Here is a 15,879-nt window from a genome sequence, read left to right as displayed (position 1 = left end):
TGACTTCTCCAGAATGAGCAGACATAACCGAGACCTGGGCAATGTGGAGTAATACACTGCAATACGCTGAGTGGCCAGATTTTTATGATCTGTGAACACACAATAATCTGGCCACTCAGTGTGTGTGTGTGTGTGTGTGTGTGTGTGTGTGTGTGTGTAGATATATACCCTCTGTGTGTGTGTGTGTGTGTGTGTGTGTGTGTATGCCCTCTAGTGTGTGTATGTATATACACACACATACATACCAGGGTCCCTAGGCCTGGCAAATGATCAGGGCTACTGCAGGACAATCGGGGTCCCCCTGCTGGCACGTGTCTTGGCTGGCCTGGTGCTGCCCACTTGTCGGCCCCAGCCCCCTACCACTGCCAGTCACCTCCCTCTGCAGGGCAACTGGTGGGGAGACTAGGGGCCCTCCCGCTGGCACCCGCCTTGACTGGCCTAGGGCCTAAGGGCTGAGAGCTGCTCCTGCATTGAGCATCTGCCCCCTGGTGTTCAGTGAACATCATAGCAACTGGTCATTCTGATGTTCGGACATTTAAATATTAGGCTTTTATTATATAGGATATATGCATGCTAGAGGCCTGGTACATGAAATTCAACACAAGGGAGGGGGTGTTGCTCAGCTCAGCCTGCACCCTCTCCAATCTGGGACCCCTCGAGGGATGTTTGACTGCCTGTTTAGGCCTAATCCCAAAACAGGCAGTCGTACATCCCTCTCACAATCCAGGACTGCTGGCTCCCAACTGCTCACCTTCCTGCCTATGGTCTGTATTTTTATCCTTCTTTTTATCCTCACTTTAAGGACATGTTTTTATTGATTTGAGAGAGAAAACATGAATCAGTTGCCTCTACTAATTAGTAGACAACTTCTGCCTGCCAGCCTGATCACCTCCTAACCAGTCCCCTGCCAACCTGATTGATGCCTAACTGCTCCCCTGCCAGTCTGATTTCCCTAACTGCCCTCCTCTGCAGGCATGGTCACCCCTAACTGCCCTCCCCTGCAGGCCTGGTCTCCCCCCAACTGCCATTCCCTGCAGGCCAGTCACCCCCAACTTCCCTCTTTTGCTGGCCTAATCACCCCTAACTGTATCCCTCCCTGCAGGCATGATCACCCCCAATTGCCCTCCCTTGCAGGCCTGGTCCCTCCCAACTGCCCTCCCCTGCTGACCATCTCTGGTGACCATCTTGTGTCCACATGGGGGCAAAATCTTTGACCACATGGGGGCAGCCATCTTGTATGTTGGATGGTCAATCTGCATATTACTCTTTTATTCAATAAGATAGAGGCCTAGTGCATGGGTGGGGTCTAGCAGGTTTGCCCTGAAAGGTGTCCCGGATCAGGGTGGGGATTCTCTTGGGGCATGGGGCAGCCTGGGTGAGGGGCCTGTGGTGGTTTGCAGGCCGACCACACCCCCTGACAACCCAAGCAGAAGCCCTGGTATCTGGGATTTATTTATCTTCTATAATTGAAACTTTGTAGCCTGGAGCAGAGGTCAAGCCAGCCCAGGCAAGGCAGGAAGCTTGGCTTCCTACATCGCTGGTGGCAACCCAAGCCTCCTGCTCTCTCCAGCTCCATGGCTACCACCATTTTTGTTGGGATTTATTTATTTTCTATAATTGAAACTTTGTAGCCTTGAGTGGAGACCAGGACAGGACAGGGCAGGAAGCTTGGCTTCTCCCATTGCCGGGGTAACCCAAGCCTCCTGCTCCTTTTGTGGCTTCAGCCATCTTGGTTAGGTTAATTTGCATACTTGCTCCTGCTGGCTGGTGGGTATAGCAGAGGTTTGGTCAATTTGCATGTTTCTCTTTTATTAGTGTAGATATTAGTGACCCAATGGATTCATCCATGGATGGGGTCTGGCCAGCCTGGCCAGGGGGAGGTGACATGGATGGTTAGCCAGCTTGCCTGCTGGTCAAACTCCTGGTCGAGGGGACAATTTGCATATTAGCCTTTATTATATAGAATTATATAGGAAATACACTGAGTGGCCAGATTATTGTGCGTTCAGAGATCATAATAATCTGGCCACTCAGTGTATGTTATTGGTAATAACTAAGTGCAGGAAAATAGTGTGGTTGCAGTAGGAAGAGGGCTTTGTGATAAAATGGTACAGAAAGAGAAATGTAAACTGTGGACTGATAAGGGGGAGGTAACTGGCGAAGCATTAGGGCAACTGTACTGGGAACTTCTGCAGACAAAGCATTTAGGGGGATGTTGACAAAAGCTCGGAGGAGACACAAAAGGGGTTTGGATTCAATTAGTGACTGGCATAAATTTGGAAAATTGATAGCAATGTGACCTCTTTTGGGTTCGACTGAAGTTCATGTGGGGTGATAGCTCAATGCACCTCCTTTCTGTTCACCATTTTTACATTTGAAATAATTTTTTTTTTAGTATTTTATTTTTACCTTCTTTTTATCCTCACCTAAGGACATGTTTTTATTGATTTGAGAGAGAAAACATGAATCAGTTGCCTCTCATTCAAGTCCCATTTGGGAATGACACCCGTCACCTTTTGGCGTACGGGACGACACTCCAACCAAATGAGCCACCTGGCCAAGGCTATTTTTAATTTTTTATTTTTAATCCACTATTTCTTGTGGAACTCAGTAGATAGTTCTTTCAATATTTTGTAATACCCTACACTTCAGTCAATAAGACTGCTTGTTAATTTCTGACCTTAAAAGCTTGTTGGGTAGTTGAAAGTAGATATGGAATTATTAGTAGTAAGACAGTATCTTATAAGTTTTAGCAGCAGTTAAAATTTGAACAATAGCTCACTAACATAATTTTTTAAAAAGAAACACACTAAGTAATCTAATTCCAAAATGGTATTTTTTACACGTGGTAACTTATGCATTCTGATTTATTTTTAAATTTTGTCTTTTTAGGAGCAAGAAGACAACTTCAGCACATGTTCTCAGAACCAGGTATGTTAATATTTACATGGACTAACAATCTTTCCAGTTTAATTATGTATTCCTAGTTCCAAATGCCTAAAAAAATAAGAAGCATCAAATTTTAAAACAAAAGCATATGTAATTAATTTTAATCACACAATATTATAAAGGCAAACAATATATGCTCTTTTTAAAGTTAAAATAGGCATTTCTTATTTTCTTAAACATTTTGGAACTAGCAATACATAACTTGATAATATTTTTTCTACTTTTATATATATATATATATTTTTATTTCAGAGAGGAAGAAAAAGGGAGAGAATCATTGATCAGCTGCCTCATGCATGCCCCTAGAGGGGATTGAGCCCACAACCCAGGCATATGCCCTTGACCAGAATCGAACCCGGGACCTTTCAGTCCCCAGGCCAACCGATGCTCTATCCACTGAGCAAACTGGCTAGGGCAACAATAATTTCTATCTTAAGTTAGACTTTTTTAGTTTTCTAACCACCGTAGTTACTAGAGAAAAGTCTCTTAAGAGCTCATAAAACAATTGAATTTCTTTTATACCTACCATGAAGAAAGCAAAGAGTTTTAAGTCATCTCATTAATTGACTCTTATCAAAAATAAATACAGACCATTCATGTCTCAATCTCTATTCATTTTTGGCCCTATGCTACCACTTTGGGGCTGTCTTCCAAACCCTCTATACCTGGGGACTGTCACTTTCTTTCTTATATGCTGCTGTAGATCTCACATTAGTCATTTATGTGCTGATTTACTAGTCTGCATTTTTGAGCTGCCCTTCACGCTTGACCTGTGTCCAAACCTCTCTTTCTCTCTCTCTCTCTCTCTCTCTCTCTCTCTCTCTCTCTCTCTCTCTCTCTCTCTCTCTCTCACACACACACACACACACACACACACACACACACACACACACAATGAATTGTGGAACTGAATCACTATTGCATTAAAGCTAAGTGGACAGAAAAGCTGGGCTTTTACTTCATTTTCTTTTAATCAATAGTAAGACTTTTAAGTATAAACTAGCCAAATAAATAAGCCATTTACCTATATGTTTTGCCTTCTATTTACTTAATTTGGAATCTCTATAAATATGCTATGAATATGTGAGAGTACCACTAATATAAACTTTGTTTCCTTCCCCACATGTAAGATTTGGGAAAAAATCTTTTTAGTGAGTATATTATAGAGTATGCATAGAGATAATGTAGAAGGACCAGAAGCTTAGAATCTAGGTGACCTGAATTATGGTCACGTAACTTCTAACTAGTTGTCTCACCTAGGATAAGTAACTTAAACTCACTGGGCTTCTTCTCTTCATTTGCAAACTGCTTATACCAGTTTCCTTCCGAAGTTCTGATTCTATGATCTGTCCAATACCCCGTTCTATGTCAAGACATTATTTTCTCTCGTCACTTTGATCCTAAGAAACACTTCACGATTTTTCCCATATCGGGGCAGAACATCCACACAGCTGCCATCCATGGTCGCCTGTAAGGCCCTGTGAAGAGCCCTGAATTTGGAGTTGGAGCCTGGGGTCTTGGTTCTGTCAGATGTGTGTCCTTGAACAAAAGACTTTACTATCCACAGGTTCAGTTTCTCATGTGGTTACTTTGGAAACCTTGTTTTTTAAAAGATAAAGTATATTTACATTCTGTTTGTTTGTTTGTTTGTTTGTTGTTTAAAGTATTATAAAGAGTAGTACAGCCGAAACCGGTTTGGCTCGGTAGATAGAGCGTCAGCCTGTGGACTGAAAGGTCCTGGGTTCGATTCCGGTCAAGGACATGAACCTTGGTTGCCGGCACAGCCCCAGTGGGGGTGTGCAAGAGGCAGCTAATCGATGATTCTCTCTCATCGATGTTTCTAATTTTCTACCCCTCTCTCTTCCTCTCTGTAAAAAATCAATAAAATAAATTTAAAAAAAAAAAGAGTAGTACATATGTCTCTTTTTTTCCCCATTGACCTTCCCCCGGCTGTCTTATTTTTTGAAAGATAAAGTATATTAATGTTTCTTTCATTGATATGCAGTCATTTATGTCACAGTTTTGTAATTTTATGCTCTCTTTTTCTCCCATAGTGATAATAGTCATTATTTTGGGGGTGTTGGCTGGTATCATTGGAATTATACTCCTTTTTGCTTATGTTATTGGCAAGCTAACTAAGGTGAGAATTTAGTTTGGTTTTTGTTTTGTTTTCAATCCTTTCCTGAGGCTATTGGGGATTTTTTGGTTTATTGGTTTAGAGAGAAGGAGAGGGAGAAGGAGAGGAAGGAGAGAGAAATACCAGCGTGAGAAGCAAACATCGGTTGGCCACCTCCCAAAGGCCTGACTGGGAATCGAACACACAACACGCCAATTGATTTGGAGCATTGTCCAGTACAACAAAAGGGGGGTTCCCAGTCAGAGCACGTACCCAGGTTTCAGGTTCAATCCCCAGTCGGGACACCTGTGGGAGGTGGCTGATTAATGCTCTCTCTCTCTGGTCTCTCTATCTCTCTCACTCTTCCTCTCTGTATAATCAATGTTTTAAATAAATAAATAAAATTTTAAAAGGTTTGTTTAATGGGGTAACAACACTGCAATGGGGAAGCTATAGCAAGATTGACGGTAAATCTACACTAAATTCCTTTGCCCTTTTCTTCTTTGAACTACTTCTTTAATGTGACTTAACCACCTAAAGTTATGCCTTATTGTCATTACTCCATGTAAATGGATCTTCTCTAAATAACACTTTCTTAACAAAAGTAAATTAAAGGAGTGTTTGACTAATATAAGTGAAGATTTGAATACAGGCAGTCTTCTTGTCTGCAAAATAAATATAAAAGAGATTTTCTTTTTGTGTTTGAGCATATATGACAAAGTATGTTTTTGTCTTTTCTTAGTTGATGATCTAAAATCTGAAAAAGTCAATGAAATACCTAGTTGACAAAATTCAGAGAAAATCTTCTACATGAGTGTAGTAGAATTGGTCAGTATGTCTAAGAGATTTTTATCTCTTTATAAAATAGTAATCCATTTTAGCTTTTTATTAAAGCAGGGAAATAAGACAGTCAATGTTTGAAGTAATAATTCAGCTATGAAAATGACAAATAGTATTTTACTATTTAGAAATACAAGTTTATAAAAGTTCATAAGTACCTATGAAATAATGACCTTTCTAAAAAGAGGGGGGGGGGAGGACTCTACAAAGTGATTTACAAAGAGAATAACTTTAGCCAAAAAAAATTTTTTCATCTGAGATATTTTTCTTTATAGTGTCTTAAGTTTAGAAAATTTTGACATTAATATTTTTTTGCCTTTTACTTATAGAAACGTTCGCTTAATGTGGAGCCCACATTCTCACATGACACAGACGCTCCTTTAAGTTCTGTAGAAACAAGAAATCCAGGTTGGTGTTACTATCCTTATTGCCTATTGGGGAAGGGAAATAAATTAATGAATTACATCTTTCTGATTTGGGAAGGGTGTGCCCAACTGGAATTCATTTATATTCTACTAGAGGCCCGGTGCACAAAATTCGTGCACAGGAGGAGGAAGGTTGTCTCTCATCCCTGCCTGTGCCCTCTTGCAATCCAGGACCCCTCAGATAGGGTCCCTAGGCATGGCCGGGAATCAGGGCCTATCCTTCTCCTGGTTGCCACTGCTTGCCATCTCTGTGCAGCACTGCCCTCCCACCTCCCCCCACTGGTCACCTCTCTCTGTAGGCGACAGGCATGGGGTAAGATCACTTGGCTGGCTGAGCCTCCCTCTGTGGAGCAATCGATTGTGGGGCCCCCAGATCAATGGCTCCACAGAGAGAGGCCCCACCCACCCAATCGGGGCTCCACGATCCATTGCTGTGCAGAGGGTGGCCTGGGCCTCTCTCTTTGGGGTGATCACGAAGCCACCCCCACCCCTCGCCCCCAATCAATTGCCCCGCCGGCCAGTGGCCTGGGCCTCCCTCTGCAGAGCGATCAATCGCAAGCCTCAGCCAGTGGTCAGGGCCTTCCTCTGCTGGGTGATAGGCTGTGGAGAGAGAGATAAAGAAAGAGAAACATTAATGTGAGAGAGAGACATCAATTGGTTGACTTCCGAGCAGGCCCCTACCAGGGCTGGAGAACCTGCAACTGAGCATGCCCTTCACCAGAAATCAAACGCTTGAGCATTCAGTCCAATGCTCTTACTATTGAGCAAGACTAGACAAAGCATAAAGGATCTTTTTTTTTTCTAAGAAAAGCAACACAAATGCTGTAAGTCAAGCATGTCAAATTCACAGCCAGCGGGCCACAAGGTTGACATGCTTGCTGTATGTAACGCAAAAACAAAACTCTTCAGTGCACTTACTTCCCAAACTATAAAGTTATATCAAGGAGCCCCTGATCTGAAGCCACACCTGAATTTGAGTCCATATTTCAACACTTAAAACCTTGAGCAAGTTACTCATGTGGAGATAATGATAGTCAACACAAAGATAATTTAATAGGGACATAATGATAGAGTCAATCATGTAGAGTTTCATGAGGAATACATGAACTACAGCATCTAGAACAGTTCATGGCCATAGTTTTCATTTTCTCTTTCAGTTGCAAAGTAAATACACAACATGTGGAGAACTCTGGGTACAGTTTGTCTGTCGTTTAGAATACTATTCCCTTATGTCGTGTTGTTTTTTAAAAGAGTGTTTATTGCCAGCCTTAAAAAGTGGGAGATTTTTACGCCGAAACTGGTTTGGCTCAGTGGATAGAGCATCAGCCTGCGGACTGAAGGGTCTCAGGTTTGATTCCATCAGGGGCATGTACCTTGGTTGCGGGCACATCCCCAGTAGCAGATGTGCAGGAGGCAACTGGCCAATGTTTCTCTCTCATCCGATGTTTCTAACTCTCTATCCCTCTCCCTTCCTCTCTGTAAAAAATCAATAAAATATGTTTTAAAAAAAGACTTTTTTTTTTTAAGTGGGAGATTTTTACATTAAAGAACACCCAGATGGTGGTACTCCCTTACAGAGAACATGAGAGCAATTCATAAGAGCTGAACAGTGGCTGCTGTCTCGAATATTTATTAAAATACCAACTCAGTTTCATGTATTTCATTCATAGTGGCCTCTTAGATAACCTTACTAATTAAATATCTAGTGCCTATTAAACTTTGCCTGAAGCATAAACCCGAGTGGCATCTATTTTGGGAGATGTCCACCAAGATCAAGTCTCTGTGGAATGGGCTTCAGCACTCAAAGGAAAGGATCTAATTCTGCAACGATGGAAGATTTTCCTATGATTATCATACATCATGGCATAACCAAGGTTCTGTAAATGTTCAGCTTTTAGTTTTAACCCTGGACCAAGTCCCTACCTTCAAAGGACTCACTAGGTTTTCTAGACTTTGGAAATCATAAAAATAAAAATGTTTTTTATTGACTTCAGAGAGGAAAGGGGGGAGAGAGAGAGAGAGAGAGAGAGAGAGAGAGAGAGAGAGAGAGAGAGAGAGAGAGAGAGAGAAACAGCAGTGATAAGAGAGAATTGTTGCCAAAACCGGTTTGGCTCAGTGGATAGAGCATCAGCCTGGGGACTGAAAGGTCCCAGGTTCGATTCTGGTCAATGGAAAATACCTTGGTTGCGGGCATATCCCCAGTAGGGGGTATGCAAGAGGCAGCTGATCGATGATTCTCTCTCATCGAGGTTTCTAACTCTCTATCCCTCTCTCTCCCTCTCTGTAAAAAAATCAATTAAAAAGAGAGAGAGAGAGAGAGAGAGAGAGAGAGAGAGAGAGAGAGAGAGAGAGAAATCGAACCACAACCTCCTGGTTCATAGGTTGATGCTCAACCAGCAGGGCTCACCTTAACTTTCTGAAGTTACACATATGTAATTCAACTTACTTATCACTTACTGCCTTCCCACTATATTCTTCCCCTGCACAAGTTCTATGTTAATTTCTCATCTCTGTAGAAACTAGGAGCAGAGCAATTATGTTTGTTTCTTACCTAAAGCATTTAGGATAGATTTTCTAAGAAATTCTGTATCTTTGCACATAACTCTAGTAAATCTAGTCTGAAGGGAAATTTCTTTCATTTCCCAACAATTATATGTAAGAACAACACTAAGAATGTAGAATTCTGAAATTTCTTTTTATGAATTAATTTTCTGTTGTATTTAAATATAACTACGCCTTATACTATTTTTTCCCCTTTTATAATTCTTCTACAGAAATATAACCAATGAGAATCTGCTCACCAAGCCAAATTTTGGAAGAACTAAAAGATATGAGACTTCAGTCAAGTGAAAAGTTAACATGTAATCTGAACAATAAATTGTATACATTCCTAAATTGTACAATTTCAGGATGAAAAGTCCATCCTAAAGAGCCCTTTGACTCAATGATGGAAAATGCCTGTACTTGTTAATATTTCAAAATGAAGAACAAATAGTTTCTTTCAAGTAGTTGCTTTTGTGTGTTAACATAATTTTTATAGTTAATTGACTTGGAATTCTCTTCTATTGTATTTTAATAATTGTGCTATCAAATGAAAGGCTTGTAATATTATAGGTAAAATCTAAGTTTTGTTTGCATTCTAAACTTCTGAATCTATTTTCATTTTAAATAAAATCCTACAATTTCCTTCATTACTGAACAAGCAAGATATGCTAATGCACTAATGGTGATGATATTTTTAGTCACAATAATAAAGTGTGTACTTGGAAATAAATGCCTTGCATACATACATACATATATACATAAAGACACATGTGTGCACAGGCATAGGCATCGACATAGATATATAAAATGACACTTACATTCATCCTTTAATGCATAAATCAATACAAAAAGTTTTTCCCATTTTAAAAAAGTGAAATGTTACATATATATAAACGGCTCATTTAAATTTTTCTGATGTTACAGCGTTAACCTCTCCAGGCCACTCTATGATGCATTCATTGTGTTCCCCTGGAAGAGTTACTAGTGCTTATGTAAATGGGTCAGAGAATCTTGAGAAAGAAAAGAATCCATGACTTCTCCTTGCAAAAGAAACTTAACTCTGTAAATGCAACAAGATGTGTGAACTTGACATGCAGGTGAATATTTCAATGGGTTGCTGTTGCATTCTTTTTTAGTGTTCCCAGTTAAATTCTTTAATCCATCCAGTCCTAGGTTTTCTTATTAAGAAGGTTTTGAAACTTGTTTTAAATAATTTAAAAGAAATTTCTAGATGTGAGACTAAGGCTTTGTGCCTACACAGCTATCACTCATTTATAATGAAACATAAATAGCAGTATTAAAAAAATAATAATAATTACCTTCCTGTGACTTTCTACTTCCACATTAGTAAAAATTCATGTGGCTTTCCACTGCTGCATGATAGATAATAAGTGAGGAACATTATGTACATTTCTGGCCTGCTGACTTAAAATTATTTTTTTAATAAATTTTAAAAAATTTAATCTTAACCTGCTTGTATGTTCAGAGAATGTTCTTATACTAAGTTGTCTTTTTAAAATAAAGAATAAAAACAGCACAATTCTGTTGGTATATATATTTTTAAGTAGTTTTAACAATATTATATCTAATCACATGCATTAAGAACCAAACAAGACAATGTACTATTTTAAATTTACGTTTTTCACCCTAACTGGTTTGGCTCAGTTCATAGAGTGTCTGCCTGCTGATTAATGAAAGGGTCCCAGGTTTGATTCTGGTCAAAGGTATGTACCTTGGTTGTAGGCACATCCCCAGTAGGAATTGTGTAGGAGGCAGCTGATCAATGTATCAATGTTTCTAACTCTCTATCCCTCTCCCTTCTTCTCTGGAAAAAATATCAATTAAATAAACAAACAAACAAATAGTAAAATGTACGTTTTTCAATAAAAATAAAATGTTGAACCAAAAGAGAACATGAGACTAACCTTGTCTCTGGAGTAACTTACAAGTAAAAAACAATAGGATTCTAGTGACTGTGCCATCTAAACCAGAGCAAGAGAATCAGAGAATGATTAAAGCAAAAATAGCTTCAACTTCTTTGAATTTTTTCAGTTAATTTCTGTGTACTTCTACCTATGGACTTCCCACATTTTAATTTGAATCCGGTGTAGCGCAGTGTAGCCTCGACCCATGAACTAAGAGGTTACTGGTTCAGTTCCCCCTTAAGGCACATGCCTGGGTTGCAGGCTTAATCCCCAGTATAGGGCATGTTTGAGATATAATGGATGTTTCTCCCTATTCCTCTCTTTTTTTCTCTCTCTGAAATCAATAGAAACATATTTTTTTAAAAGAATATTAAAAATAAAATAAAATTTGTGGGAAGAAATGACCTTTATTCTCTTAATGTTTTATAATTAAACTAAAGGCCCAGTGTAAGAAATTTGTGCAGGGAGCAGCTTTCATCCTCTCCAATCTAGGACCCCTCAAGTGATGTCTGACTGCCTGTTTAGGCCCAATCCAGGCAGCCATCCCTCTCACAATCCAGGACTGCTGGCTCCCAACTACTCGCCTGCCTGCCTGATTGCCCTTAACTGTTTCTGCCTGCCAGCCTGATCACCCCCTAACCACTCTCCTGCCAGCCCGATTGCCTCTAACTGCCCTTCCCTGCCAACCTGGTCACCTCTAACTACCTTCCCCTGCTGGCCTAGTCACTCCTAACTGTCCTCCCCTGCAGGCCTTGGTTGCCCACAATTGCCTTCCTCTGCCAGCCCAGTCACCCTTAACTGCCCTCTCCTGCAGGCCTCGTCACCTCCAACTGCCCCTCTCCCCGCTTCTTTGTAGGCCTGATATCTCACAACTGCCCTTCCCTGTTGGCCATCTTGTGTCCACATGGGAGTGGCCATCTTTGATCACATGGGGGTGGTCATCTTGTGTGTTAGAGTGAAAGTCAATTTACCTATTATTTACCCTTTTATTATATAGAATTAGCATTAGGTTATAGTAAAAAAAAAAATCTGACTGATAAAGCTAATATGATCCCATGACAGGTCCATGCTGAATTTCTTAAAATGTGGGACAGGAATAGGGGATAAGAGTAAAGCTGATCAGAAAATTTTATCCTTCGGGCCTGAGTGTCTGCTTGTGTGTGAGCAAAAAGGTCTAAACTAGGGAGAAAATGAGGGGGGGAAACGAGAGACACTGTGAAGGGAGGCTATGGGAAGCCAAGGAAGGACCTGGGAAAAGGGGTATTTTAGTGATATTAATATACAATAACAGAGTAAGAGCCTGCTGGTTTATTTAGAATCATTTATGCAAACATCGATATAAAATCTCACCCATATCATGCACATACCTGTACCATTGGTGTTACCTGGGAATATTAATAGGGTCTACCCAGCTTTTGACAGGGAAGCAAGAGAAGAACCAGTTCTATAGAATATATTTTAAAAATAACTAAAGTTATTTTTTATTGAATCCTATGAGTCTTGTTCACTCATCATAAAACCACTAGAGGCCTGGTACATGAAATTTGTGCACTTGCTGGGGTGGTGAGGGGGTCCCTTAGCCTGGCCTGTGCCCTCTCGCAGTCTGGGAGCCCTTGGGGGATGTCCTTAGCAAGGCTCCCACCACCACCACTGCACGGCTTCTGGCTGAGCAGCGCTCCCCCTGTGGGAGCACGCTGACCATCAGGGGGCAGTTCTTGTGTTGAGCGTCTGCCCCCTGGTGGTCAGCGCACATCATAGCAATTGATCATTCAGCTATTCCAGTGGTAGGCAAACTCATTAATCAACAGAGCCAAATATCAACAGTGCAACGATTGAAATTTCTTTTGCGAGCCAAATTTTTTAAATTTAAACTTCTTCTAACACCACTTCTTCAAAATAGACTCGCCCAGGCTGTGGTATTTTGTGGAAGAGCCACACTCAAAGGGCCAAAGAGCCACAGTTTGCTGACCACAAAGCTATTCAGTCAATTTGCATATTAGCCTTTATTATACAGGATTAAACTGATAGAACTATTAATACAGTAAAAACATCTCTTAATGAAAACAGACAAGAGATCCCCAAAGTGCAGGGCAGGGTTGAGGGAAGCATGAAAAAGAATAAGCTAAGAATGCTTCAGCTTCCGGACCTACTATCTCTTTTGGCCCCGGGTGAGTCTGAGTGTTTGTCACAATCATCAGATCCCTCAGGCTCTAGGAGACAAAAACAAAACACAAAAAAACCATGTCAAAGAGTCACATGCACTTTGGTGCAAGGAAGTGTGATGAGATATAATCAGTTGGAATTCTATTCATTTTTCTACTTTTGAAAGAACCTTTCAAATTGCAAAACCTAGTGCACAGAGAACAATGAACATTTCTACGTTCTGGGCAAGAGTCTTCACAGTTCTCATCTATCAGATTCTCTTGTTTCTATGAACCAATGACTGATGTATGTTTTTGCTGAACTCCCCAAATCTGTACTCCAAGTGGTTACTATTAATTCTCAGAACTGTCATGAGAGATGAAATCCAATATTATTTCTGATTTAAAATATAAGCAGCAGGTATGAGGGTGCCACCATTGGTCACGTGACCTTCTTTTTTATTTTTGCTAAAAAAAAAAAAAAACACTTAAGGCAAGAATAACACTTTTGGCTGAAACCAGTTTGGCTCAGTGGATAGAGCATCGGCCTGCGAACTGAAAGGTCCCAGGTTTGATTCCGGTCAAAGGCATGTACCTTGGTTGCGGGCACATCCCCAGTAGGGGGTGTGCAAGAGGCAGCTGATCGATGATTCTCTCTCATCGATGTTTCTAACTCTCTATCTCTCTTTCTTCCTCTCTGTAAAAAAAATCAATAAAATACTATATATTTTTTAAAAAAGAAAATTCAGCCTCCTTATTAAAAAAAAAAAAAAAGAATAACACTTTTGGTAGTAGACATTGACAATCCCTTCAGGATAAGTAACCTATTTATTTTTTTAAAAAATGAAACCTTGAGAGAGCAATTAATGCTGTCATCTATTTCAATGACTTATATAATATTTCATAATTTTATTAGGAAATACTAAGAAAACCCTATATTTCATCATCCAATATATTGGCTGCTTTTGACAAAATCTGCGTAATGTTTCCTTTAGGTCTTTATGAGTTTTTTCATTCTTCTGAAACATTTGCAATCACTAATTTTGCATCTGAAAATAAGAAAGCATGGATTCCAAACTCATGAACACACTTTATCTGATTGAACTTCCCTTACATCAACATGACATCAGACTTACATATTTTCTTTCAGGTTCAATGACCTATGATTGTGTAATAGTGGTTCCAGTTAGAAATTTAGGTGATTTTCCCACTTGCAATATTGAGAAGGTATTTCTGTGGTAGGCAGTTAGACAGACTTGAGCAGAGCAAAAACCATGAAACAGTTTACTCCAGATCCCCAGGACAGAAAGTCCTGGACACAACGGGCAGAACTGGTAGAGCAAGTTTTGAATATAAGTATTGTTTTTTGGTGTGTGTGATTTTAATATATTTTTTATTGATTTCAGAGAGAAAGGGAAAGGGAGAGATAAAAACATCAGTTTGAGAGAATAATTGATCGGTTGCCTCCTTCATGCCCCTTATTGGGGATGGAGGTCTCAACCTGGGTGTTGGGCCCTTGATTAGAATCTAACCCGGATCCTTCAGTCCAGAGTCAGACTCTCTAGCCACTGAGCCAAACCAGCCAGGGCTTTTGGTATGTTTTTTAATTTATTCATTTGTTGTTATTAATCCTCACTTGAGGATAATTTTCTACTGGTTTTTAGGGAGGATAGAAGGGAGGAGAGACAAAGAGACACATCCATTTGTTGCCTCCCACCTGAGCCTGACCGGAGCTGGGGATCTAGCCTGCAAATGAGGCATATGCCCTTGATAGAAAGTTTACCCAGGATCCTTCAGTCCACAGGCTGACTCTCCACTGAGCCAAACCAAACCTGCGAGGGGGAGGTAAGTGTTGTTAATCAGGACCTCATCCCAAGGCACCCATTCCTCCCCTAGATTGTCTCAGGTTTTGTCGGCCAGATTCTCCCCCTGACTGTTTCTCCCCTGGCATATTCTCCTTCCTCTTAGACCCTCCTTCTCCATGTTCCCTACCTGAATTCCATACAAGGACAGCTGACAGGACAGGCCCTGAGAGGTCAGTGCCAAGAAGAAAGCAGTTAACCCCCTAAAAGGACCCTTAGCCTACACCCCAGGGCAGCTCTTTGAGCTGCTTGCCCACTGGAGACTTTCTTTCTAGGATTGAGTGTTGTCCGATGCACCAAGAAGTCACTGGTTCAATTCCTAGTCAGGGCACATGCTTGGGTTGGGAGCTCGATTCCTAGTAGGGACATGCAAGAGGCAGCCAATCAATGATTCTCATCAGTATTTCTATCTCTCTTTCCTTCTCCTTCTTCTCTTTCTAAAAATCAATAAAAACCTATTTTTTAAAAAAAATATGCTTTAGTCATGGAGAAACTGATTACTTTTTAATAATACTAAGATTTAAAAGCTAATACCAAATATTTCATGTGATCTTCTAGGATACAGCACAGCCAAAGGCTCGAGTTAGAATACTTGACAATGTGGATATTGATGCTCCATTAGTCTCAAACCACAAGGAGGCGCTGCCTCCAGTGAACCAGCCAGGACCTGATGGTTTCAGCCAGGCTTCTGCTGCCCTCTTCCAAGGTTATATATCCCACAACTTACATTTAAATGTACTTACATTTAAATGTACTATAGATATAGATATAGATATAGATATAGATATAGATATAGATATAGATATAGATATAGATATAGATATAGATACATAGATATATAGATATATATAGATATATAGATATATAGATATATAGATATATAGATATATAAATATATAGATATATAGATATATAAATATATAGATATGAATGATACATTTAATATATATATTGATTTTAGAGAGGAAGGAAGAGGGAAAGGGAGAGAGAGATATAGAAACATCTAAGGATCAAGCCCATAACTGGGCATGTGACCTGACCGGGAATTAAACTACAATCTCCTGGTTCATAGGTCGA

The 15,879-nt window shown here is 40.2% G+C and overlaps 2 protein-coding genes across 2 annotated transcripts in view; one reads left to right on the top strand and one right to left on the bottom strand.

Moving 5' to 3' along the window:
* Positions 1 to 2,791: 2,791 nt before the first annotated feature.
* On the top strand, positions 2,792 to 9,737 carry GYPA (glycophorin A (MNS blood group)). Its single transcript, XM_036424105.2, has 4 exons — positions 2,792 to 2,931; positions 5,004 to 5,089; positions 6,235 to 6,313; positions 9,105 to 9,737. The coding sequence occupies exons 1-4, from the start codon at positions 2,856 to 2,858 to the stop codon at positions 9,110 to 9,112; spliced, it is 249 nt and encodes an 82-aa protein (XP_036279998.1). The 5' UTR covers positions 2,792 to 2,855; the 3' UTR covers positions 9,113 to 9,737.
* A 2,745-nt stretch (positions 9,738 to 12,482) lies between these two features.
* SMARCA5 (SWI/SNF related, matrix associated, actin dependent regulator of chromatin, subfamily a, member 5) overlaps positions 12,483 to 15,879 on the bottom strand; it is a 51,586-nt gene continuing 48,189 nt past the window's right edge. The window contains exon 24 of the mRNA XM_036423626.2: positions 12,483 to 12,493. The gene's annotated coding sequence lies outside the window, so the exon portion shown is untranslated. The remainder of the gene's footprint in view (positions 12,494 to 15,879) is intronic.

This window comes from Pipistrellus kuhlii, unplaced genomic scaffold, assembly GCF_014108245.1.
Source record: "Pipistrellus kuhlii isolate mPipKuh1 unplaced genomic scaffold, mPipKuh1.p scaffold_m20_p_8, whole genome shotgun sequence".
Lineage (NCBI taxonomy): Eukaryota > Metazoa > Chordata > Mammalia > Chiroptera > Vespertilionidae > Pipistrellus > Pipistrellus kuhlii.
Note: the sequence above shows the minus strand (reverse complement) of the source record. Positions and strands in the feature narration are given on the sequence as shown.

Coding starts and splice junctions, on each gene's coding strand:
- GYPA (XM_036424105.2), top strand. CDS start 2,856: ATGCATTCTGATTTATTTTTAAATTTTGTCTTTTTAGGAGCAAGAAGA. Junction 2,932..5,003: donor GCACATGTTCTCAGAACCAG/GTATGTTAATAT, acceptor TTTCTCCCATAG/TGATAATAGTCATTATTTTG. Junction 5,090..6,234: donor TTATTGGCAAGCTAACTAAG/GTGAGAATTTAG, acceptor TTTTACTTATAG/AAACGTTCGCTTAATGTGGA.